General features: G+C 41.4%; 5 protein-coding genes across 7 annotated transcripts in view; 3 read left to right on the top strand and 2 right to left on the bottom strand.

Moving 5' to 3' along the window:
- Positions 1-6: 6 nt before the first annotated feature.
- On the bottom strand, positions 7-2284 carry arl16 (ADP-ribosylation factor-like 16). The gene is made up of 5 exons (XM_049561519.1): positions 2169-2284; positions 1454-1520; positions 1236-1352; positions 1021-1136; positions 7-865 (listed from the first exon to the last, which is right to left on the bottom strand). The coding sequence occupies exons 1-5, from the start codon at positions 2282-2284 to the stop codon at positions 700-702; spliced, it is 582 nt and encodes a 193-aa protein (XP_049417476.1). The 3' UTR covers positions 7-699.
- A 179-nt stretch (positions 2285-2463) lies between these two features.
- Positions 2464-5156, top strand: LOC125879719 (ketosamine-3-kinase-like). The gene is made up of 6 exons (XM_049561737.1): positions 2464-2771; positions 3041-3192; positions 3319-3410; positions 3532-3614; positions 3710-3832; positions 3918-5156. The coding sequence occupies exons 1-6, from the start codon at positions 2631-2633 to the stop codon at positions 4254-4256; spliced, it is 930 nt and encodes a 309-aa protein (XP_049417694.1). The 5' UTR covers positions 2464-2630; the 3' UTR covers positions 4257-5156.
- Positions 5157-6276: 1120 nt separating this feature from the next.
- LOC125879721 (ketosamine-3-kinase-like) lies at positions 6277-8391 on the top strand. Of its 2 annotated transcripts, none has more exons than XM_049561740.1 (6): positions 6277-6553; positions 6825-6976; positions 7110-7201; positions 7332-7414; positions 7503-7625; positions 7711-8391. In XM_049561740.1, the coding sequence occupies exons 1-6, from the start codon at positions 6413-6415 to the stop codon at positions 8047-8049; spliced, it is 930 nt and encodes a 309-aa protein (XP_049417697.1). In that variant the 5' UTR covers positions 6277-6412; the 3' UTR covers positions 8050-8391. The 2 variants fall into 2 exon arrangements, with proteins under 2 accessions (XP_049417697.1, XP_049417698.1); XM_049561741.1 differs by having other exon boundaries at positions 6410-6710.
- A 1147-nt stretch (positions 8392-9538) lies between these two features.
- The window catches only part of tbcd (tubulin folding cofactor D), a 37432-nt gene continuing 22997 nt past the window's right edge, over positions 9539-23973 (top strand). For both annotated transcript variants that reach the window (XM_049560885.1, XM_049560884.1), the window contains exons 1-14: positions 9539-10016; positions 10121-10171; positions 10268-10365; positions 10547-10648; positions 10755-10901; positions 11145-11200; positions 12955-13087; positions 13918-13963; positions 14898-15030; positions 15536-15678; positions 15764-15824; positions 15968-16042; positions 16509-16603; positions 21235-21391. In XM_049560885.1, coding sequence (XP_049416842.1) covers positions 9839-10016; positions 10121-10171; positions 10268-10365; positions 10547-10648; positions 10755-10901; positions 11145-11200; positions 12955-13087; positions 13918-13963; positions 14898-15030; positions 15536-15678; positions 15764-15824; positions 15968-16042; positions 16509-16603; positions 21235-21391 — 1475 coding nt within the window. In that variant the 5' untranslated portion in view covers positions 9539-9838. The remainder of the gene's footprint in view (positions 10017-10120; positions 10172-10267; positions 10366-10546; positions 10649-10754; positions 10902-11144; positions 11201-12954; positions 13088-13917; positions 13964-14897; positions 15031-15535; positions 15679-15763; positions 15825-15967; positions 16043-16508; positions 16604-21234; positions 21392-23973) is intronic.
- On the bottom strand, positions 16727-20649 carry znf750 (zinc finger protein 750). The gene is made up of 3 exons (XM_049560886.1): positions 20488-20649; positions 17698-18989; positions 16727-17582 (listed from the first exon to the last, which is right to left on the bottom strand). Exons 2-3 carry the CDS (start codon positions 18966-18968, stop codon positions 16994-16996), a joined length of 1860 nt encoding a protein of 619 aa, XP_049416843.1. The 5' UTR covers positions 18969-18989; positions 20488-20649; the 3' UTR covers positions 16727-16993.

Raw genomic sequence — 23973 nt, 5'->3', positions numbered from 1 at the left:
ACATATCAGGGACATGAAATCATTACAACTCATGCACACACCCAGTATCCGTCATAGAATTTGTATTTTATGCCCCCTGGTGGTAGTGACTCATAACCACTGCTGAATCACCTACAGTAATGACTCTTGACGAGCCAAGCTCTTCTAACGTATTCCTCCCACTTGTCTTTAAACTGATGTTCAAGGGCTTATTTTATTTTAAAATGAAACAAGAGACCATCTTTGTATCATTTCAAACACAGTAAAGTGTCCTGCGACTTAAAATGGCCCCTTCCCTGCTTTCTACCCCCTCTACTTCTTGCGCATGAGGATCATCATGAATCTCAGTAGTTCACTGTTTATGTGTGCAGAATTTGATTGGTAAAAGTAACCAGTATAAATAGTTGTTAACTGAAGGTAAGACCTACAGTAGTGTCGATTTAACAAATGTGAAAAGGTCAACCACACAATCATTCCATCTTGCCATCATCCCACTAAAACATCTCCTACCTCATTCACTCTTACAAACAGTCAGTCACCATTGTTATTTGGTACCAAAGATACACCAACAGTTTTTCAGTGAGTCCAGCATCAAACACATGTGTGTTAACAGTCTTTGCACACTGAGGATACTGACATCTCTTGGCAACAGGCTTGCCTGTGAGATTCCCAAGTCCTGTGAGAGTAGCATCACGTTATAGGAAACAAACATACAATAGTTCACTTGACTATGATGGACTCCAGCCAGCTCAGCACCTCCTGAAGTCCCTGTCCAGAGCGGGCACTGATTTCAATTGTTGTGATTGGCTGAGGCGCAGATGCAATGATGTCATCCATTCTGAACAGGGACTTCATCTCTACGAGACTCATAGTGCAAGGCAAGTCACTGAAGAAAAAAAAAAAAAAGAAAATACACAATGGTAACAGCTTTCAACAAGAGACAAAATTATGATATCGGATATTTTTTGTATTGAACATGCTGACTGACATCTTGCAGGTATGGCAAGCGAATATAGTGATTGGTGTGTATGTGAGAGTCACCTCTTGTTGAACAGAATAACCACAGAGGCACTTTGCAGAGGCTCAGCAGAAAGTACTGACAGCAGCTGGACACAGGAGGAGGATATTTGAGCAATGTTGGCTGAGTCCACCATGAACTATAACAAAACACAAAGAAAGACACATTTATTCAAGTGATTGCAGCAGTCAATTCATTTAACTCTGTCAAATGTTGCAGCATGTATACAAAAACATACAATGACAGAGGAGCAGTCTTTGAAGTAACTCGGCCATATAGGGCCCATGCAGCCTCCCAGCTCTCTTAATGTCACCTTCTTCTTCTTCAGTGTCAGGTCTGTCAGGTTGGTCCCTACCTGAGGAGGTTTAAGGAGAGTGAGGGCATTACATGGACGTCTACTGTCTCATCAAAACTGAGCCTGTAAACGTATTAAAACTACCTTTCAATATTACTTACAGTAGGCAGAGTAGAAGGAGGTCCCCCCAGTTCACCTAATCCATGCAGACTGAGCTGTAAATAAAACCTGATAGGAAAAATATCCTTAGCAGCCAGTGCTATGACTGTTATCACAATTTAAATGCACAAAAGCAGATCAAAATATTATTTGAACAGCTTATATGATATATTCCATAAGTTGTGAAAGTGGCATTTTGTAGTAATCCTTTTTATAAGGGTATGCCATGTATTTATAATTTATTTTCCTCCATACCATGTCACTTATTTACCTTGGATGCATGTCTACCAAGTGTTTAGTAACTGAGTATGCACTCAAACTGATATAAAAATATGGAAAAATGGATAGACAAACGGGTGACAACTTAAAGGAAAATAAATTAGTGGTCTCATCCAGGATGGCAATGCCCCCATTTATGGAGATGAGGGGTCACGTAATGGTTTCATGAGTGTGAAAATAACATAAATCATATGCTATAGCCTTTTCAACCACCAAATCTCAACACAGTTAAACACACATGTGAGAGACACCTTATATGGGTTTCCTATAGTGTGTAGCCCGTCTGTATGTTTATAATTAACTAGCTATAGCTAATTGTGACTTAGATCACTAACGTTACTAACGGCTCTACACTAGGCTATCGTCAGCTAGCTAGCTATAGCTACGTTAGCTACACAACACGTTGACACACAGTAACAAATTAATACTACTTTTTACAAGTTGTAGTTGGAAACATTCAGTCGGGTATAAAGGATATTTTGTAGACGTTTCAGCAGCAACGTTTTTCCGACACCAGTCGCTCCAAGAAGCAAACAAATTTCACTGCCGCTCATCTCGCTTTTCAAGCACAGACATAGCAAAGCCTGAGCTAGCACGTAGCTCATGTAGCTTTATCTGACACCATGGCGACGCTCACGTGACCGCGATACGTCTCTGTGATAGGACGAAGAAGAAATCAGTCAATTGTTTGTTTCTGATTGGTTACCACTCCATGCAAATACCGGAAGAAAAACAAGTCGAACGTCCAGAGCAGAGGAGCAGAGTTCCGTTAGCTCAGACGACGGAAACACACCAAAAACACGTCGAAAACGCCCCTTCAACTTCTGTGAGTGCGGTTGCACCGCGCTGTTGATAGTAACACCACTACAGCTCCACTAAAATTGGTTTTGGGCAATAACCATGGAAGCTAAATTAAAGAAAGAGTTGGGGACATCCATGCTGAAGTCCACTGGTTACTCAGGAGGTGGATGCATCAACGAGGGCCAGAGTTATGATACTGACCATGGGAGAGTGTTTGTGAAGATAAATCACAAGAGCGAGGTATGTAATCATTATTGTGTTATATTTTAACTCATTATAGTGACAGTTACTTGTGTCATAGCAGGCTATACATGCCCTGAAGCTTCACCCTCTGAAAGCCACATAGTATTTGATTGCTACTGAACTTTTTGCACACGTTGCAAAATGGAGACGTATCTAACTGCGTTGTAAGCACATGCAAACTAGTGTAACGTTAGATCTGTGTTACTGCATTGCTTACCAGCCCAAATCCTTTTATTTATTTATTTATTCATTTATTTTCTATTCAGGCCAAATTGATGTTTGATGGGGAGATGGCCAGTTTGGAAGCCATTTTACAGACAGAAACTGTTAAAGTCCCTAAGCCTGTGAAGGTGATTGAGCTTGACACAAGAGGATGTGTACTTGTGATGGAACATCTGGACATGAGAGGTCTGAGCAAGTAAGAGCTCTCTCATACAGTGTGTTTTTCATACTGTACCAGTAGCATGGAGGGCAATGTGAAATCATTATAGGAAGTTTGCTCTTTTTTTTAATGAAATACTCTAATACCATATCCAATGTGCAGGTACTCGAAGCACCTAGGAGAGCAGCTGGCAGACATGCATCTTCACAACAAGAGACAGCTGGAAAAATTAAATAAAGAGCAGCAGACAGTGGGTAATTCACCTTGCCATGACTTGCCATTGTTACACTGAATAACAGTTAGCTCTCAAAATTTAGATGAGAGTTTACTGCTGATTGATAAAGATATTCTGCATAACCTATTAAATGTACACAGGAAAAGGAGCTGGACAGTCAGATGTGGCTGTTGTTGAGAAGTTTGGCTTCAGTGTAACTACATGCTGTGGATATCTCCCACAGGTAAAAATGTGTATGTGCCCTCAAGGTTGTTGAGATGTTACAGTTATCCTTAGAAATATCACTGTAGCTTTCATTTTCCCCCCTCACCTCCTCAGAACAACGAGTGGCAGGATGACTGGGTGACATTCTTCTCACAGCAGAGACTGCAGCACCAGCTCAACATGGTGGAGGAATCCTATGGAGACAGAGAGGCCAGAGAGTTATGGGCCAAGCTACAGGTGCACCTTCCCTCAAATTCACTTTTCATGTATCCTTATTATTGTTTCAGTTATCTGACTCACATAGTGTTTCTGTCATTTACAGCTGAAAATGCCTCTGTTCTTCAAAGATATAGAGGTTGTTCCTGCTCTCCTGCATGGAGACTTATGGGGAGGCAACGTGGCACAGTGTGCAGACGGCCCAGTCATCTTTGACCCATCCTCTTTCTATGGTCATTCAGAATACGAGCTGGGTATTGCTGGAATGTTTGGTGGCTTCAACAGTGCTTTTTACTCTGCTTACCATGAAAAGATTCCTAAAGCACCAGGCTTTGCACAGAGAAACCAGCTTTACCAGCTCTATCACTATCTGAATCATTGGAACCACTTTGGCGGTGGCTACAGGGGTTCGTCAGTAAGCATTATGAAGAGTCTACTGAAATAACTGCACTCACAGTCACTTGTGGAAGCTTCAGAGTCTTAAACTTGAACCAAGTTTTATGTATATATTGACAGACTCTAATTTGTCTTAAAAAATAGTGTGGCTAATATTTAAATAGACAAATCATAACATTCTAACATTGTAATGTCTTGCATATTGTGTAGACAATACAGAATTAACAGAACAAAGTAATTCTGCCCTGCCTGCTCCACCTAAACTGACCTGGTTTCAAAATGTGATAAAACAGAATCCACATCTCTCAGTAACTATCATAAATTGTATGTTTGCACAAGGGTATATTTATCTAAGTATTGTTAAATTCAGTATTTTCTATGCTGACTTGCAGGTTGCCAAAAGTAAACCTTAACATGCAATACTGTTTGAAAAAGAAAGGCTTACCTTACACCAAAAAAACTGAGCTCTGGACCAACTTAGGATTTGCTGTGCTATGCTGTGAACCCTTTCTTAATGTTTTATTATTTTTCATTGCCTGCATTCAACCAGCACCCGACTGAATCGTACAGCTGTGCAAACAATATTTAATTTTTCCTAGTGAATGCAATATTTTATTCTACAGAATAACAGCCTGACTGTTGATGTCCAGCAGACTGAAACACTACATACACTGACAAAATGTGAATCCTTGCAGTTTTTAATACCCGCTGCTTAGCCAACAGTAAAGCCTAGGATGAAGTGAAATGTTTGTCCTGCAATGCTGCATTTGTAGCCTGGTATGAGCACTGCAGTGAATCCGACTGTGAGACCTCCATCATCATGAGGAACTCTCCACCCCTCTTACTGATTGTTTGACCTCCTGCAGTAGCTGCTTCTCCCAGGCTGTTGTGCACCTTGCATCCCAGCACTCATATGCAACTTAACAAAATAAACAAACATATAAACCTGGCTGTCTTGCATTTGCATTCGTATGTGCATTATTATGTTGTATGTATATTTTCATTTTATACTCTACTATTTGCAGTTCAGTAAAACATGCTCACAACTTGTTTTTCTCTGATTTTGGTGCACCCACAGACTTAAGAAGTGTTATTCGTTTTGTCATACTTTAAATGTTTTTTTAGGAAGAAAATCACAATCTTATATGCATTTAACTGACATAATATTATAGGCTGCGTCACTGAACCATATGAATAATAACAACTGGTACGTGGTGGAAGAAGTAAGTATTCAGTCTATTTACTTATGTGAAATGGTTAATAATTTGAAGAAACAAGGGTTAGGACAGACTTAAGGAATAGTTATGTATACATCAAATGGGTTAACTTTTGGAATGGTTGTGACAGGGAAATAAAACTGTTGACCACTCTGTAAATTAAAAAAATAAAAATAAAACAATGTAGTGCAGAAATAATAAATAAATTACAATAAACTACCACTATATTATCCTAAAAATAACAGTCCTGTTAGAAACAAGGGTGCCGTCCTGGGAAGTGTGGGTGTGCTGCGGGCTGTCCAAATCTACACGTCATCCAGTCCTCATGGTGCCAAAGGCTGACCTTCTGTAAAGTTCCAGAAAGTCTGCTTGGGGTGCAGACCATAGGTGCAGACTACAACCGACTTCACTGATTTAATAACCCACAATTCATTGCAATACGGACGTGACGTTATTAAAAAAAACCGACCAAGAAAAAAAAGCAAAATAGTTTCTGCAGCCTGATCTATAGGCTATAGATGGTAATCAAAATGCATTGTATTATTGCAGATATAGTTTGTGCAGTGTCATGCCAAATATATAGAAAATGGCCGAAAAACATCAAAAGCATATCTTCTGATGTAACCATAAGGCCCACCCTATTTATTTAGTCATAGCAGTACGTCTCTGTATTTGGATGTCTGCAGCCTATATGTTGCACAGAAATGTATTTCACTCACATTATCTGCAGGGACAGATGCGCAGACATGATATAACGGCAGCGACCACCATGTAAATAACTGTAATCGTCGCTCGAACGTTTCCATGGCAACGAGTAAAACAGTCTGGAGCGCTGCAGATTTTACGTGATGACGGTGAACACGTCACAGTACTGCGAGGGTAGGTCCGCAGGTCCAGATGGTGGAGGTTTGGGTGCAGCCTAGGACACCGCGCAGTTGATATTAGCACCACTACAGTTTCACCAGAATTGTTTTTTGGGGAAATAACAATGGAATCGAAGTTAAAGAAAGAGTTGGGGACATCCATGCTGGAGTCATGTGGTCATGCAGGAGGTGGATACATTTGCGAGGGTCAGAGTTATGATACTGACCATGGGAGGGTGTTTGTGAAGATAAATTACAAGAGCGAGGTATTTAATCATTGTTTTTTTAATATTTAAATTCAATATAGTGACAGTGAGTGGCTTTTTATATGGCTGCAAGCTGCACCCTCTGAAAGCACAGTAGTTTTGATTGCTACTGAACTTTGTGCACACGTTGCGAAATGGAGACGGATTTAATTTCATAGTAAGTACATGCCAACGAGTGTAGATCTGTGCTGTTGCTTTGCCTACCAGCCCAAATCCTTACTTTTTACTTTTTTACATTTCGTTTTCACATGATTTATTTTGTTTTATTCAGGCCAAATTGATGTTTGATGGGGAGATGGCCAGTTTGGAAGCCATTTTAAAGACAGAAACTGTTAAAGTCCCCAAGCCTGTGAAGGTGATTGAGCTTGACACAGGAGGATGTGTACTTGTGATGGAACATCTGGACATGAGAGGTCTGAGCAAGTAAGAGCTCTCTCATACAGTGTGTTTTTCATACTGTACCAGTCGAATGGAGGGCAAATAACAGTCAAAAGTTTGTTGTTGTTGTTGTTCTTCTGTTTTTATAAAATACTTTAATTCCATATCCAACGTGCAGGTACTCAAAGCACCTCGGAGAGCAGCTGGCAGACATGCATCTTCTCAACAAGAGACAGCTGGAAAAATTAAATAAAGAGCAGCAGACAGTGGGTAATTCACTTTAACCTCGCATGCAAATACAGACAAATGTGCAAAAAACATCTTTCACTCTCTAGACATTTAGATGAGAGTTTACTGCTGATTGATTAAGATGGACTATAACTACAATATGACTGTACAGGAAAAGGAGCTGGACAGTCAGATGTGGCTGTTGTTGAGAAGTTTGGCTTCAATGTAGCTACATGCTATGGATTTTTTCCACAGGTAAGTATATGAATATTGCATCTGTATAATACTGTATTGTAGTCTCTAAGCTTGAATCCCCCCCCCCCACCCCCCCTTACCTCCTCAGAACAACGAGTGGCAGGATGACTGGGTGACATTCTTCTCACAGCAGAGACTGCAGCACCAGCTCAACATGGTGGAGGAATCCTATGGAGACAGAGAGGCCAGAGAGTTATGGGCCAAGCTACAGGTGCACCTTCCCTCAAATTCACTTTTCATGCATCCTTATTATTGTTTCAGTTATCTGACTCACATAGTGTTTCTGTCATTTACAGCTGAAAATGCCTCTGTTCTTCAAAGATATAGAGGTTGTTCCTGCTCTCCTGCATGGAGACTTATGGGGAGGCAACGTGGCACAGTGTGCAGACGGCCCAGTCATCTTTGACCCATCCTCTTTCTATGGTCATTCAGAATTTGAGCTGGGTATTGCTGGAATGTTTGGTGGTTTCAACAGTGCTTTTTACTCTGCTTACCATGAAAAGATTCCTAAAGCACCAGGCTTTGCACAGAGAAACCAGCTTTACCAACTCTTTAACTATCTAAATCACTGGAACCACTTTGGCAATGAATACAGGCGCCCTTCAATAAGTGTTATGAAGAAACTGCTGAAATAACTGTACTCCCAGTCACTTCCCTTGCATCAAACTATTGATGTCCAGCAGACTGAAACACTACATACACTGACAAAATGTTGTTGTGTTTTAATTAATTCATGCAATACTTAATACCCGCTGCTTAGCCAACAGTAAAGCCTAGGATGAAGTGAAATGATTGTCCCACAATGCTGCATTTGTAGCCTGGAGACCTCCATCATCATGAAGAACTCTCCACCCCTCTTACTGATTGTTTGACCTCCTGCCACAAGAATGAACACTAGCTTCTTCTCCCAGGCTGTTGTGCACCTTGCATCCCAGCACTCACATGCAACTTAGTAAAATAAACATACATGTATAAACCTGCTGTCTTACATTAATTTGTGTTGCTACTTTGCTTATATGTGCATTATTATGTTGTATGTACATTTTCATTTTATACTCTTCTATTTGCAATTAAATTGAACATACACAGAGCTTGTATAGCCCAGGTTTTGATGCACCCATAGACTTAAGAAGTTTTATGTTTTAAGGTTTTTTTTCCAGGTAGAAAATCATGATCATATGAATTTGTCTGACATACTGACAATATAGGCTGCATCACTGAACCATTCACAGCGCTGTTAGTAAAGGCAAACAAGGAATGTATCTGTCAAAGGGGTTAACTTGTGGAATGGTTGGGACAGGGAATTAAAACGGTCAAATCAATCAATCAATAAATCAATAAATATATTTTAAAAAATGAGGTGGTGCATAAATGTAAAACCGAGGTATAATTATTGCTGCGTATGAACTGCTTTGGAATGTTGGTATTGTTTCCTTATTTTTTAATTTAATTTATTTTAATTTAATTTAATTTAATTTAATTTATCTATTTTTTGGTATTTACTTTTTGGTCAATTTTTTTTAACGTTTTCCTTTTGTTTTTCCTTTTAATTTAATGCTTTGTTGCTATTTATTCTTCATGATATGCATTCCTTTTAAAAAATAATAAGGATAATAAGGATGTTAATAAGGACCAAAATTAATTACCACTGTACTATACTAAAAATAGTTTGATGTCACACTATATAAATACTTAACTACAAGTAAAAGTCCTGCATTCATTTTCACTGAAGTAAAAGCACACAGCTATTATCAGAAAAATGTAGCCTTATCAAAAAGCAAAGCAGAACAGGCCCTCTTAGCATTGTAATATTACATTACTGGCCCATTCTTGATGTATTAACATGTTTTTTAACACCTTGATCTGAAAACTAACTAGTATTTATAGCTGTCAAATAAATGCAGTTAAATACAATATTTACAATAATCATTTCCCCCTGGAGTAGATGTATAAAGTAGCATAAAATAAAAATAGTTAGGCACATAGTTACTTTCCACCACTGGTAAATGTTAATAAACATGAAACAAATTTTACTTCCTCTCAGAGACAGAAGCGCCTTTATGACTGGCCTATCGCGACCTGAGATAAGTCTGTACCTTCTCGCTTACCGTACTGGGGCAGGGCGCGACACAACAGCAACTGCAAACTGCATCACTGCATAGAAACTGTAAAGACTAATGCCTCGGCTTTATATAGTGATATTTATTTCAGTTTTCGCGCAGTTATTTTACACGTTAATACCTCCGCTAAGTCTGTGTCGCACCTGTTTAATAATTCCATCGTTTCGTAAGATATTTTAACCTCCATCCTTTAGCTAGGCATGAATGCTAACATTAGCTAGCTAACTGCTCCATAACTTATAACAGCAAACGTTGACGTTAGCGTCTGCAACAGAGACACTCGTTGTGGTTGTAGTCTGGCAGAATGGCCTTATCGGAGACAGAGAGTGGGTGTTCAGGAGGTGACGGAGGAGAGTCTATTGTAAAGACGTGTGTTTTGGGGGGCTTCACTGACAGCAGCGAGACCAGAGCTCTCATCTCCAGCCTCCCGGAGGTCCACGGGGACTTGGTGACAAGCGAGTCCACCATGCAGAGGTTCTTGGGTGAGAGAGTCATTCACAGAGTACATGGGTCTTTAGATGAACCATTTTAATCAGGAGGTTTTAGCTTGTTGACAATTGATGACAGTGCCCATTTCCTCCCACAGTGATAATGAACAGATATCAAGAGCAGCCTCATCTACTGGACCCACACCTAGGTACACTATGATAAGTATAACTCTAACTTCAATCTGTATTAGTGCTTTAGATCCATTGCAGTATATATGTCTCCAATGTTTCCTATTTTGTCTTAGAATGGATGCTGAACATGATACTGGAGTTTGTGAGGAGTGAGAAGTCTCCTCCTTCATTGGTTCATTTGGGCTTCAAGTTTCTCTACATCATCTGTAAGGTCAGTCACATTAGCTGTGTCTTCTCTGCTTTGTCAGTGAAAACCCACCAGACTCCACTACGCTGAGTTAAACCTTGAACACTCATTATACTGACACAGCAAAATTATCCGGCTGATCAAATACCCTGATTTGTGAGACACGTCACAGGATGTATGTATCTGTTTGATTTTTCCTGGGCAGGTCCGAGGCTATAAAATCTTCATGCAGCTTTTTCCGCATGAAGTGGCAGACGTCCAGCCTGTTCTGGACCTGCTGTCCAGGCAGGATCCCAAAGACTCTGAGGTGAGACTGGTATTACTTTAACTAAGAGACTAAGAGATAATCTAGGCCTTCACAATTACACCTCTGTGCACATGCATACATCATTTTTGTCCTCTACTCATTTCAGACTTGGGAAACTCGCTACATGTTGTTGTTGTGGCTGTCCATGACCTGCCTCATACCCTTTGACCTTTATCGTCTGGATGGTCATCTGGAGTCAGATGGCAGCAGGGCCAGAGAGCCCACCATGGAGCGTATTCTAGCTATTGCAAAGGCAAGTTAAGTATATGTTATAATTTTGATTCTGATATATGCCATAGAGATTGGTCTGTATGTTCAGGTCTTGCTCCCCATAAAGGCTTGGCTCTGTTACCAGAATTTATGGATCCTCTGAAATAGTTAAATAAATGGTCTAAATGTTTGAAAACAGTAAGCGTCCTCTGCTGTTGTAGAGTCTGTGACATATCCATATTTACAGTGACAAAAACCCCCATCATTTTTTATTTATTTTTTCCAGTCGTATCTACTTGTCAGCGATACTCCCAGGGATGCTGCATCTGTACTGGTATCAAAGTAAGTGCACCAACGCCATGCAAGTAAATACATTTTATTTTGTGGTTGTCTCCAAAAATATCAGTTTGAAACAACTGAATAACAATACCCTTAACAATATATACTCACTGGCCACTTAATTAGGTGCACCTTGCTAGTGCCATGTTGGACCCCCTTTTGCCTTCAGAACTGTGGCATAGATTGAACAAGGTGCTGGAAACATCCCTCAGCGATTTTGGTCCATATTGACATGATAGCATCACACAGTTGCCTCAGATTTGTCAGCTGCACATCCATGATGTGAATCTCCTGTTCCACCACATCCCAAAGGTGCTCTATTGGATTGAGATCTGGTGACTGTGGAGGCCATTGGAGTACAGTGAACTCATTGTCATGTTCAAGAAACCAGTTTGAGATGATTTGAGCTTTGTGACATGGTGCGTTATCCTACTGGAAGTAGCCATCAGAAGATGGGTACACTGTGGTCATAAAGGGATGGACACAGTCAGCAACAATACTCAGGTAGGCTGTGGTGTTTAAACCATGCTCAGTTGTTACTAAGGGGCCCAAAGTGTGCCAAGAAAATATCCCCCACACCATTACACCATCACCATCACCACCACCAGCCTGAACCGTTGATACAATGCAGGATGGATCCATGCTTTCATGTTGTTTACACCAAATTCCAAGATGGTTGTGTGTGAAAATTCCAGTAGGTCAGCAGTTTCTGAAATACTGAGACCAGCTTGTCTGGCACCAACAACCATTCCAAATTCAAAGTCACTGAAATCATCTTTCTTCCCCATTCTGATGCTCAGTTTGAACTTCAGCGGGTTGTCTTGACCATGTCTACATGCCTAAATACTTTGAGTTGCTGCCACATGATTGGCTGATTAACTGTTTGCGTTACTTAGCAGTTGTACCTAATAAAGTGGCCGGTGAGTGTATATATCTTTCAGTTTTTCAATGCTTTCCTGCAGACTTAATTTTAGTCAAAGGCTCTGCATAATAAAATGTGAATATGCCCTTGCAGCCACAAAATTCCCCAAGTTCAACCGAGGGCAGTGGACTTCCTTAATGCCCACAGACCACTATGAACATATGAAAAATGGTGAACACAGATTCAGTTTCTCTTTTGGTGAAGTCAGTGCTGTCCAAAACTCAGTGACAAGTACTTTTTTTTTTTTTTTTTAACATATGATGACAGACAGAGGTTGTGCATCACTCCTGGAAATGAAGAAATGTTGAGGTTTTTTTTAAGCATTAAACTTTAGTATATTTGGCTCTGTGAATATGAAATTTGGCCAAAATGATAATTATGTTAACAATGTAGAAAGAACCTATTTATATTGTAGATATTAAAAATCAAACTGATCATGTTTGATGTAATTTTTTTGTCAAGAGAACCAGTGCGATCCTAACTTACAGGCTGGCCTACAAATAAAAGTCATTCCTGCACCACTGTATTAATAATTTATGTAAAGTAGTTGTTGTAATGTTCTGTGACATAGTCAGTTGATAGCAGCATGTACCACATGCTCACCTGGATTTGGAAGGACATTACTTATGTTTATTTTTGCAAGTCAGACTACATGTTTAAAAGTTTCGTTGCACTGCCCGATTAACACAGAATACAACTATGATTAAGTAATTAACTGTAATTAGTTTTCCAGCCAATAGAGGGCATGGTTGTCCTGCGACTGTCCTTACTGGCGTGTGTTTATCCTCATAAAAGCTTTTATTGCTTTCTTGCCTTTTTGTTCATGACTGAACAGGTTCATGACACGCCCTGATGTGAAACAGAAGTGCCTCGGAGACTTTTTGGACTGGAGCCTGACCACTATATCCCAGACCAGTGACCAGTCAGTGTTGGACATAATGGTGCTGGATGGTGCCCTGCAGTCTCTGGTACACACACACACTCACACACTCGCCCATCACACTCAGATCTGACACCTGTCTGTGGATGTTTGAAGCCAGTGTAATCTGTGTGTACCGCTGTATTGAAACCTGCAGAGGGTAGTTTACAAGAGCGGGCATGACTGGTATGTCTCACACAATACCTACTGTGGTTTTGGCAGGTGTGTAATGCACCTGCTGCATGTGTGGGACCTGCTGTTTCAAGTGACTTGTGTCAGTTTAATCCACTGCTCTAAGCTAAACGGTTCTTCATCAAATGAAAGCGGAATTTAGGGTTCTTAGTTCCAGTGAAATCCACTCTTCTGCCCTGATGCATCTCGCATTACACTTGTTCTCACTGGAAATCTGTATAAATGATGGAGGGTATTTTGAAATCACTCCCTGTCAGCTAAGGTAATCTAATGCAGCCCTCGAGCGCGTACATTACATTCATATCATTGGCACATAAACTTGCATAACATGTTTAGAAAGTGTCTCTTCGTACTTAATGTCTGTGAAGTTAACCTTGTTTCAGCCTATGTGGTGCTTACGGCGTTCAAAACTGGCTCTGTGTATTCAGTCAACAAGCCTACAGGACCCAAACTTGCATGTTTTTCGCGTGTAGTTTGAGGGTAAAGTGCTGCAAAGAATCAAGATTTAAAGACAATATGGAATTGTCAAGAAGTTAGCTAGAATGAATTTGGATTTTGAGAGTCATTTCTGTTAGTGTAATAAAAATGGGTGATGCCTTTCTAAGTGTTAATGCTATCATGTGTCCTTTGCAATTTCTTCGACTGATCGGGTCATCTGATTTTTTTTTTTTTTTTTTGGTCCCCTAGGCGAAGCTTTTCAAACACGGAAAAAGAGATGACCTCCTACAGTATGGTAGGTTCCCTTTCACCTGTTACGTTTATAGTTGAGCAATGAATCAAGAGTTTTTGTCTTTCAGAGGCTTTAGCGGGATGTAGGTAGGGTGAAGATACCGGTTTATGAAACTATAAGATCCAGGAAGTCCATCAGTCCATGCTAGCTTGTCAGGAAGGGGGGTGAATAATGCTTCAAAAGTAGGCTACATTTTGGCAAGGGTAAAAACAGGCATGGCCATTTTCACAGGGTCACTTGACCTCTTACCTCAAGATCACCTGAATGACAGTGAGTCTGTGGGTACCCTCGAATCTCCCCTTCACAGGCATGCCCACTTGATGCTAGTCCCATACACCATGCAGCTTTTTGCACTTGTTATTTTCGCCTATTTTGGCAAAAAATGACTAAAATATGTCTATGGTGGGTCTCAGAGAGTTTTTATCTCCATGTGAAGGTTAAAGCAAATGCAGAATATCCTGTACAGCAGTTCCTGAAGCATGTGATTATCACACTTTCAGTCTTTGTTCAGTTGCTTTTGCCTCTGGTAACACAATTATTTGTGTTCACAAATCATTATCTAAATGTCCCAAGCCGGAGGGAGATATCTGAATGCAAATATACGGCGATATTTCCCTTTAAAAGTACAGCAACAGAGCCATCCCGTACATGAATATGATCTATATTCTCTTCGACATGCTGTCCAGTGTATGGACAGTCCAGTTATAGCCAACATGTGAACCTTGTCAGTGGCAGTTAGGAGTGGCAGACTCACTCTTGTGTAAATATTCACATCTTTGAATTGTCAACATTGTGAGAATTTTTTTTCCTTACCAAAAGGCACCTGTATTTTTCTTAGCCTCTAGCCAGATACCTCTTAAACACATCTATTCATGTATGTATTTATCAATTTCTTTGTTATAACAGTAATATATTGATGTCATTATTTGTTTTAAAGCTCCTACAGTCCTGCAGTGTCTGGAGAAAAAACGTCTTTCAGAGAGCAACCAGGCCATGCTGAGTAAGCTCGATGTCAAACTCATCCAGAGGCTTGGACTCACCTTCTTGAAGCCCCGTTTGGCCGCCTGGAGGTCAGGCATAATGCTAGCAAATTAAATCTTACATTTATGAAAACGAGGTCTCCAACAGAAGTCAGCTGGCACAATCTTAATCTGTTTAACACACTGATAACCAAATAAATTCAGTGTGTGTGTGTGCAGTTTGTTAGATCTAAACCATGCGTAGCCACTTGACTTGGACTCAGGTCAAATTTGAGGCCTAAATTTCATGACTTTGGACTTGACTTTACAAAATCAAAAAGACTTGGCCTTTAACAGTTATGACTTGTGACCTGACTTAGACTTGAGATTTTTGACTTGAAAATACTTGATACTTTCCTCCAAGCTCAAAGATTAAAAAGTATGTTCTTGAAAAAGTGTGCCACAAATCAATTCATTTCCCTCCACTTCCTGAATCAACCAACATTACCGGATTTATTCCAAGCCAGTCGACACCAGTACAGTTGTAGGGGGGGGAAATGATCAGACAGAAGCACAGAGCTGAGTGCCTTAAAACATTTCTATGCATGTTTTTCAGGTACCAGAGAGGCAGCCGCTCCCTCGCAGCAAACCTCTCCATGTCCCAGTCTACTGCAGTCACTGCTGCTGTGATTCCTGAGGTGGAGACACAAGAACTGGAGGAGGACTACGACATTCCTGAGGAAGTGGAGACTGTTATTGGTCTGTTTCAGCCTCCGCTCTCTTTAAAGCATGTGTTATTGCCATACCTCTTCTCAGGAAATATAATTTGCATGTTGTTTCACAGAGCATCTGCTGGTGGGACTGAAAGATAAGGAAACAATCGTGCGCTGGTCTGCAGCAAAGGGGTAACAGTTTATTCACATGTCACCTAACCTGAACTTTTGACAACAAGTCGTCCTTGTTGCTACTTGTCTCTGGTATTCTTTAGACAGCTCCTCTGAAAGAGTTTATCTGTTCCAATAGTCATTTGTTTTATTCAACCCTTCAGCATTGGGAGGGTGACTGGGAGGCTTCCCAAGGAGCTGGCAGATGAGGTGGTTGGATCAGTGCTGGACTGCTTCAGGTCGGTTTCTCCTGGGGGCGTATTGGCTCTCTCTGTCAGTCACGCTATGGCATTAATCATTTCTTCTGTTTGTTTTTTTTTAATTATTATTATTTTCAAAATACCTGTCACACAGGGGCACATTTTTCAAGCAGCCCTATACCCACTTTCCATAAGGAAATGTTAATGATAACAGTACAGAACTGCTGATTAACTGTACAATTAACTCAAATATTGAATGAAATTTGTGTAAAACAAGCAATTTAAATTCATCTGGAGCTGGTTATTTCCTTGAGATGAGTTTTCCTGTTATTTTTAGGAGCATTTCTACAATTCTGATTTAATTATTTAATATTTTAATTAAGTTTGCTTCACAGAAATGAATAAAATCCAGAGATGTAGAACACTGTATTTAAAAATTTAAAAAAAGTTAGTGCTCTGACATGTTCTATGTTTTGACCTGTGCTGTGGTATTTTACTTTTCAAGCTTCCAGGAAACAGACAATGCTTGGCATGGAGGCTGCCTGGCACTGGCAGAACTTGGTAGGAGAGGCCTGCTGCTTCCTTCCAGGTTGGCAGATGGTATGTGACCACAAAGTGACATTAAGATAGTTATCTTAAGATACTTGGAATATTGTGAGGAAGTCAGTTTTTGTAATTTATTTATTCAACATATTTACATTTACAGTACATTACATTGTCCATTTTCAGCTTTCTACAGTACAAAAAAAGTCCACATTTAAATATTAACAACCCCTATAAAAATTACATTTCACCTTTGTGTGTGTGACAACAAGACATAATATACACATACAGTCTTTGTGTTCATCAGTTGTTTTTACAGTTGCTCTTGTGGCAGTGCTATAAACATTTTAATTATTATATTCAGTAAGTTGATCTGTTCAAGTTGAGGCTTGCAGTGATGAAGGTTAGAGATACTCTGCCCTTGTTATCAAATGTAAAAGTCAGAGTTCAGCAGCAGCGAGGCCTCCTCCTCAGAGCCCGCCCTGCTGTTTTTGCTCTCTTGCTTGGTTTATGCCACTTGTTCTCAGCCTGGCTACTCTTTGCCCTCTTCATGCCAGTTGGCTTCGCCTTGGTTGTGTGCTTTGTCTTCCTCGGAGAGACACAACTTGTAGTGTCTGTGGAATCCTCTGTGGGTTTATCTGAAGTGCTGAAGTCACATGAAGAGGCAGCGGAGCTTGCAATGGCTAGCTGACAGAGCGCCAGTGCTGCAGTCTGCCTCTGGTCACATGGTTCTTCGTCCAGGTCAGTGTCGGGCGTCTGCTGGAGATCTTCCGAAGTGCTCGGGGCAGAGCTGTGCACAGGGCTGCTATAAGATGCTCGCAGGCTGAGGTTCAGAGGCAACTCCTCCCCTTTTAATTTCCCTGTGTCTGAGCACCTTAACCTGTAGTCAGATGGGCTGTTTTCGTTGTCCTGGTTCCTTGTTGAGAGGTTGAGTGGGGCCAGATCTTCTCTGTTGTCCCTCTCATCATGCTCTGCTGTAGGTTCAGGACATGGCTCAGAACCAGGTATCAAGGAGTACCTGCTGCTCTCAGCTGATCTGAAAGAGACGGCAAAATAAAGAGTTAAAGAACTGACTACTATTAATTACCAGTAATCGCTAACACAATGTGCTTCTCCAGCCAAGGAAGAAAGATGTGTTGATTTCTACCTACCCTCCATCCACATGCAGAGTTCCTAACTGCAGCAGGCTTTCCGCAGACTCCTCTTCTCTTGTGTCAGGTTTGATGGGTGGCACGGCTGTAGCTGTGTGTCCCACTTGGCTGGTTGTCTGTGAGTCACCTTTGCTAGTGTAGTGTGGGGCCTCTGTGTCTCTCTGGATGATGTGTGTGTGACTGGGTCTGTCAGGAGAGCCCAAGGCTGAACAGCCCTCTTTAGGGCTCAGCCTTGTTTCCTTGTCTCCACTTTGCCCGTCCTTGCTCTCCTCCTGTGTAGATGTGTTGAGGCTGTTCTGACTTGGACCTTGATGCATGTATAAGTCATAATCCTTATGCCACAAGGTCGGGCCGTACAATTCCAAAGGACGATATCGGGGTCCTGTAATTGGCATGGAGAGCTCATGAGGTCTGTATAGGGTGTAGTGGAGAGGGGGGCCCGGGTGAAGAGGGTGGGTGTATCTGTATGGATATGGGGGAAAGAGGGACGTGTGAGGTGGGGCAATGGGCTGTGGCACCACAGGCCTCTGGGGACTCATAAACTCTGGCCGGAAAGACGGAGAGTTTGGCTCATTTGCATGGTGGTCTGCCGGGAGATAGTATGGTGGATACAGGGGCCGGTCGGGCAGGAGATAAGGAGCGTATTCAGGAACCATGGGAGGAGGAAATGGTTTCAAGGGAATGGATGATGAAATCGTGCCCCACGGGAAGCCTGGGTGGTTGAAAGTGGGAACAGGAGCTGGTGAATCCTCTGGCTGCTGCACAGATGACTTCAAGGCTTCTACTCCGTCATTTTTGGGTGTGACGGGGGAGAAGGCAGATGGGCGCGGCAGAGAGTTGGCCTCAGTGCTCTCCTTGTTCTCTCCCGCTGTTACTGGATTTGATTTTGTCACACTCGGGCTGTCCTCAGTGACCGGAGTGTCACACCCAACGTCTATTTCTTCTGTGTCCTCTCTGCTCTCAACTGTGTCCTCCTCGGTTTCCTGTGTCTCAGGGCTGTTGTTCTGAACCGCCGGTCGAGGGCTTGGACCATCCTTAGATTTAACAGGGGCTCCCTTTACTGCAGCCTTAACCTGTCTGGCTGTTTGCCCATTTTTCTGTGACACCAGGGAGATGGAGTTCTTACACAAGTTGTATTTCATATGATTGAAGAGATGGGACTTTTCGTTGCAGGTGAAAGGACACTGGAAACACTGGTACTTGTAAGGCTTGCCTGGCGGTCGGGGAATGTAGTGGGGCCTTTTTGGCTTGCGCTCCTGAGCAGTCTCCATCTTGAGTCTAATGAATGTTGTCTGAAAGAAAAATACAGCACATTACAGTTAAGGAATAAATAGTGGTTTAAATTCTTTTGAAGCTCCTTGTGTCACTGAAGCTGCTGGGAGTGTGACACCAAAGCATATAAGAGAATCTCATGAATCATTGCAGCTTTTGTACCAGATTCCCACTGAGCTGACTGTCAAGTAATGACGCTAATAGAGTTGTTTGACTGGTTCAGGCGGAGAGTGGTTTTCATTGGATGTTTTTTCCTCTCTGTTTTTCTTCCGCTGCTCACGCAGAAAAATCTCTCGCTGCACAAAACACTGCACCCTCAGGCTAATGTATTTCTGCAACTGTTAATTCACACTGGGTTGAACACCAAACAGAGACAAAGTTAAATATGAAAACCCATCTGCTGTTTGGGAAAGTGTACCCACATGTTTGCTTAGGTGCACTCCTGTCTCAGTGTGGTTTTGGTTGATTGGCAGCAGCTTACAAACGCCTCAAGGTGCTTGTTCACCCATCTATCCGTTCAGGTATCACTTCACTCATCTATCCCGTACAGTTAGAGAGCTGCGAAGGCACTAGGTAGGCAGGTGTTGGGCAGACCAGACACTTAGTAACACAGACCTGGGGGGCATGCAGAAACTTGCCTTCTATCTCAACCTTACTAAACTCAGTGCTGTCGGCGTGGGAACCATGAGCCACCTGCTTCCCATGACTACACCTGCGGGATGCACAGCTCCCAACCACCATTTGATGAGATCACTAGCTCTGGATACACAAGCATGAGAAATATTCTTTCATAACTGTGTAAAATGTAATGCACCAGCTTGCACGAGTAACAGTATTTTAAACCAGGCATTTTAGTAAAACAATGACGTGTAGGTGGCATTTGAAACCCTTCAGCTTCGCCTTTGATATGAAACATCACCTAAAGCTGTGAGTTAGGTGTTGCTGGGCGCCGCGTGGAGGAACCTGCTTGTCATGCGCTGTCGCAAGAAGTTGTCACTCAAGTTTCTGTCCAACTGTTGTAGCACGCAAAGCCACTCCTTTCTTAAGTAATGAAATTCATTCGAAAATCCCTTTTTAACTGTGAATCTCTCCCACTGTGAATAATCCAGTCAAACATTTTGTTTTTGCAGTTTTTCCATAATAAAAAAGGAAAATGTTCCCATGAGCTCAGATGAGTTTTATATTAATTCAGCAGTCTGTATATGTTACAAAATTGTTTTTTTAAAGCTTACTTACTAACTTACAAAGCATCTTGAACTATTTTTCTGCAGAGGCCAGGTATTTTAAGGATTACCCGTGCATCAGTCATGACAGTGCAACTAGGGGCTGATTACAATCCATAGGTAACAGGTGCATATGTAGCTCATACCTACCCTAAATAATACACACTACAAACTTGTTAACAACACTTTTACAAAGACAGTCTTTCCCAATAACACAGAAGGGCTTTGATGTAATTTAATGCCGCTTCCTTGTTAATGAAGGGAGGATAAAAATAAATAAATTAATAAAAAATACCTGCTGTGGTCGTAGCAACGGCGTCCTCTCCTAAATGTTCAGCCTGCAGAGAGCTGCTCCACGGTCCACAGCCAGCGTTAGTCAGGACCTCTGCTCCAATATGTGCGAAAAGTTCAGAGCGTGTTTGTGAGTGTGTGTGATGCTGCATGTGTGTGCTGTATTTGGTAGTGTTAGGTGTGTGGTGAGTTCCTCTCTCTGGGATGTTGTCTCACCAGTGGGCGGAGCCTCAGCCCAACAGCAGGGCCCTCAGGCAACATCGATGTACCTGGTATTAGTCAAGCCTCAAGCAATGATTTACATGATGGGGTGGGGGCTCTCACTCCGTCTTCCTCTTAACTGCTCCATCTCTCATAATTTGTGGAAATGACCACACAGGCCTCATCCTGCAGTGCAAATCTGTAATTTCAAACTTAAACTGTTTCTCACAAATTCTTTAAAATTTTCAGGAAGTGCAAAATGCAACAGTTTACAGCACTTTTCGTTCTTAAATTCTTAAATGCCCACCACAGTTTGGAGGCTTATTGTATGGAAAATTAAAATGGTCAGCTCTGATCATTGTTGAAAAATAAACAGTACATTGAGCCCACATAGACTTTAATTCAGCTAGTTGTTACTGATTGTGACATTTGAACTCTCCTTTTCTCAGATTGCATAGAATAATGCAATACATGTTGCTTCCATCGTTTGATCTTATTGTTTTTTGGTCTTGAGATAAAACCACTCATACACTTCTGTTGTGTTTTGCAGTTGTGCCACTCATTGTCAAATCCCTTACCTACGAGGAAAAGAGGGGCGCGTGCAGCGTTGGGTCCAATGTGCGGGACGCTGCCTGCTACGTGTGCTGGTCTTTCGCCAGGGCTTATGAACCCAAAGAGCTCGAGCCCTATGTCCCTCAGATCGCCAGGTAACCTTCCCCTCACTTTCTTTGCCATAAAGGCAGAACACATTTTTGTCCATTTAGTTTCTCTTATTGATTCCTGATTATTTTTTTCTGTGTGGAAAGAAAAAAAGAAGGCCTTCACAGGTTTGCAGTGTCAACGCACCTGTCTCTTTATCTCTGAGTCTGAACACAGTGCAGATGGACTGAAAGAATATTTGCATAGCCTTTGTTTTCATTTAGGTTTTCCTAGGCAACGAAAAAATCTGCTGAGCTAGCCCACATGGCACTATGTTATCATTTAATAGGATATTTACCCTCGGTGACAGACATGCTGCTCAGCTGGGAAACAGTGGCTCTTGTGTAGAGTGTCAAATACATGGCATTCCAGGAGTTTAAGCCCACGTTACTTGAAATAATCATTTTACAGACACTGCAAGCAGCATTGTTGTCAACTTTCCTTGCCACACTCCTTGCCTAGCCACACTTAACCATTTACTCCTGTCCGTCATGGCCCCATCTTGTTGCAAGTTTCCCGCAGCATAGACACACGAGTTTGACATTATTGTTTTGCAATGTGCAAAAACATGCCGGGATCGGTAGAAGGAATCAATACCATCCTGATCAATTGGACAATTTTGAACTGATTCTCAACTGCAACCAGTTATGGATTCACCATCCTCTGTGAAGTTAACAGTTTCAGTGACATAAGAGTGAATCTTATATTAGTAAATGATCCAAATTATGAACATTTTAGATTTAATAATACTTCACTCTTCCCCACAGAAAAATTCTAAAGCCAGGTCAGTAAAACGTACCTGTTTTCTGATCCACTTTAATTTGCTCTTGCTCTAGAAACACATTTCCTACTTTTGTAAATATTGTCATGTACATAATATGCCCTCTAAATATATTTCACAGCTGTTCAAAAAAGTAATACCTACAATCAAGGGATGACAGCAGAATAAACATTGTAATAATCAGTAAGATTTTGTAGGGTGCAGCTCCTTGTGAATTATGTTTTCATTATAATTTGCATAGAAGCTGCATGGTTTGCCTCTAAGCAGTTATTTAATGCCTCAAACCAGTTTTTCTGTGCCACAACAATCTTGCATGTCCCCACATAACCAGGAGATGTACCTGTGTGTTGATGGTGTGCACACATACCTGTAGTAGGCTACAATAGGTTTGTGGCACAAACCTATATCATTGTAAGATCATGGTATCAAAAGGTGATCATCACATATCGTCTAAAAGTAATTAATAATGGTAGCACCGATAAATGAAAATCATGAAACTGTTACTGCTGCCAAACAGTACGTGCTGTCATGTTTTGGAGCAGTGCCAGCTGTTCTTTGTACGTGTCCCTGTGCGCCCTGTCTGACACAGTAACTGTATGCTACATGATTTAATAGAGGCTTCATATCTCAAAACAAAAACTAGGGGTGTGTTCCTAATTGCATACTTTTTCTTTTTACTTTCAGTAGGTACTGCAGCTGCCCTTAAAAAGTATGTACTGTTGCATGCAGTATGCACACAGTCAGGACATACTACTGTCTCATAACTTAAAGCCTTGAAAGCACTGTCATCGGTCATTGTGACAGCTGTCACTCATCTGTCAGTGAGCTGTTAAGCTGTTATCTGTTTGCGGCTTGACATACTATGTATTGGGACTTAGTAATCTTTTCCTGGTGTACTAGATAGTATGGGTATTGGAATGCACAGTAGAGTTTCAAAACCTTAGTTGTGAGGACATTTTGGAATTTATGGGTATGTTGTTTTTTTTTTTGGCATTATTACTACCAGAAAGTGTGTCTAAAATGTAGGTGTGGCGACTGCAGGAATATATTGGAACTAACTTGCTGTTAAGACAAGCAAATCTAGCACACACCAGCATTTGTCTGGTGGCTGGTGCTGATTTCAAACCCTGATTGATTGCAAGGCAGTAGGGACTCTCATTATATTCCTATTTGCTCACATGCTGTGTGTAAAACGTTTTCTGGATATTCATCTATTTTTTTCAATCCCTACATTGCAGGAAAGAATTTTGCGTAAAAGTAACCAGGTTTTATTCAGACATGAGACTGACATGGTAGATTTCCATCAGGTTATCATAAAGGGGTGCATGTCTAAAAGGAGCTCATGGTTTATCTGACTCAAATCTGCACAGTATGACTTTTGTGTTTTGTTTTGGGTCAATGAAGAGTTTAACTTGCAGTTTTAGCAGCTGCACAGACCAGACAGAAATGATCCTTTTAATCTAGAATGCAAAATGGCTGAGACAGCCTTGTCTCAGGATCAGGAGCTGGAGCCAGCCTGAACAGTAATGAGTAACATTTTTAAACTTGCACTTCTGATAGGCAACCAGTGGAGAGAAACAAGAGTGCAGTATCATCCAATGACGTACGTTCAGTCTTTGTCAATAGTAACGGTTTGCCTCCTCCTTGATCTCTTTTCTCTCGGTGTGCATGTACGAACCTGCGGCCTCTGACTGTGCAGACCAGCTCTGCAGTGTCAGTTTGAACCCCTGCGACTACCATTATCATCAGCAGTTGTGACAACACCCCTCCCTTTCCCTAGCCTACAGGATTGCCAGGTTTCGCCTGTTG

Source organism: Epinephelus fuscoguttatus, linkage group LG19, assembly GCF_011397635.1.
Source record: "Epinephelus fuscoguttatus linkage group LG19, E.fuscoguttatus.final_Chr_v1".
NCBI classification, from domain to species: Eukaryota; Metazoa; Chordata; class Actinopteri; order Perciformes; family Serranidae; genus Epinephelus; species Epinephelus fuscoguttatus.
The sequence above is the reverse complement of the archived record's forward strand: the minus strand, read 5'-3'. Positions and strand labels throughout refer to the sequence as shown.

Coding starts and splice junctions, on each gene's coding strand:
- arl16 (XM_049561519.1), bottom strand. CDS start 2,284: ATGAGCGGCAGTGAAATTTGTTTGCTTCTTGGAGCGACTGGTGTCGGA. Junction 1,521..2,168: donor AATGTTTCCAACTACAACTT/GTAAAAAGTAGT, acceptor TTTTCCTATCAG/GTTTTATTTACAGCTCAGTC. Junction 866..1,020: donor GTTATTCTGTTCAACAAGAG/GTGACTCTCACA, acceptor TTTTTTCTTCAG/TGACTTGCCTTGCACTATGA.
- LOC125879719 (XM_049561737.1), top strand. CDS start 2,631: ATGGAAGCTAAATTAAAGAAAGAGTTGGGGACATCCATGCTGAAGTCC. Junction 3,193..3,318: donor GACATGAGAGGTCTGAGCAA/GTAAGAGCTCTC, acceptor TCCAATGTGCAG/GTACTCGAAGCACCTAGGAG. Junction 3,833..3,917: donor AGTTATGGGCCAAGCTACAG/GTGCACCTTCCC, acceptor TGTCATTTACAG/CTGAAAATGCCTCTGTTCTT.
- LOC125879721 (XM_049561740.1), top strand. CDS start 6,413: ATGGAATCGAAGTTAAAGAAAGAGTTGGGGACATCCATGCTGGAGTCA. Junction 7,202..7,331: donor TAAAGAGCAGCAGACAGTGG/GTAATTCACTTT, acceptor ATGACTGTACAG/GAAAAGGAGCTGGACAGTCA. Junction 7,415..7,502: donor GCTATGGATTTTTTCCACAG/GTAAGTATATGA, acceptor TTACCTCCTCAG/AACAACGAGTGGCAGGATGA.
- znf750 (XM_049560886.1), bottom strand. CDS start 18,968: ATGGAGACTGCTCAGGAGCGCAAGCCAAAAAGGCCCCACTACATTCCC. Junction 17,583..17,697: donor ACTCTGCATGTGGATGGAGG/GTAGGTAGAAAT, acceptor CGTCTCTTTCAG/ATCAGCTGAGAGCAGCAGGT.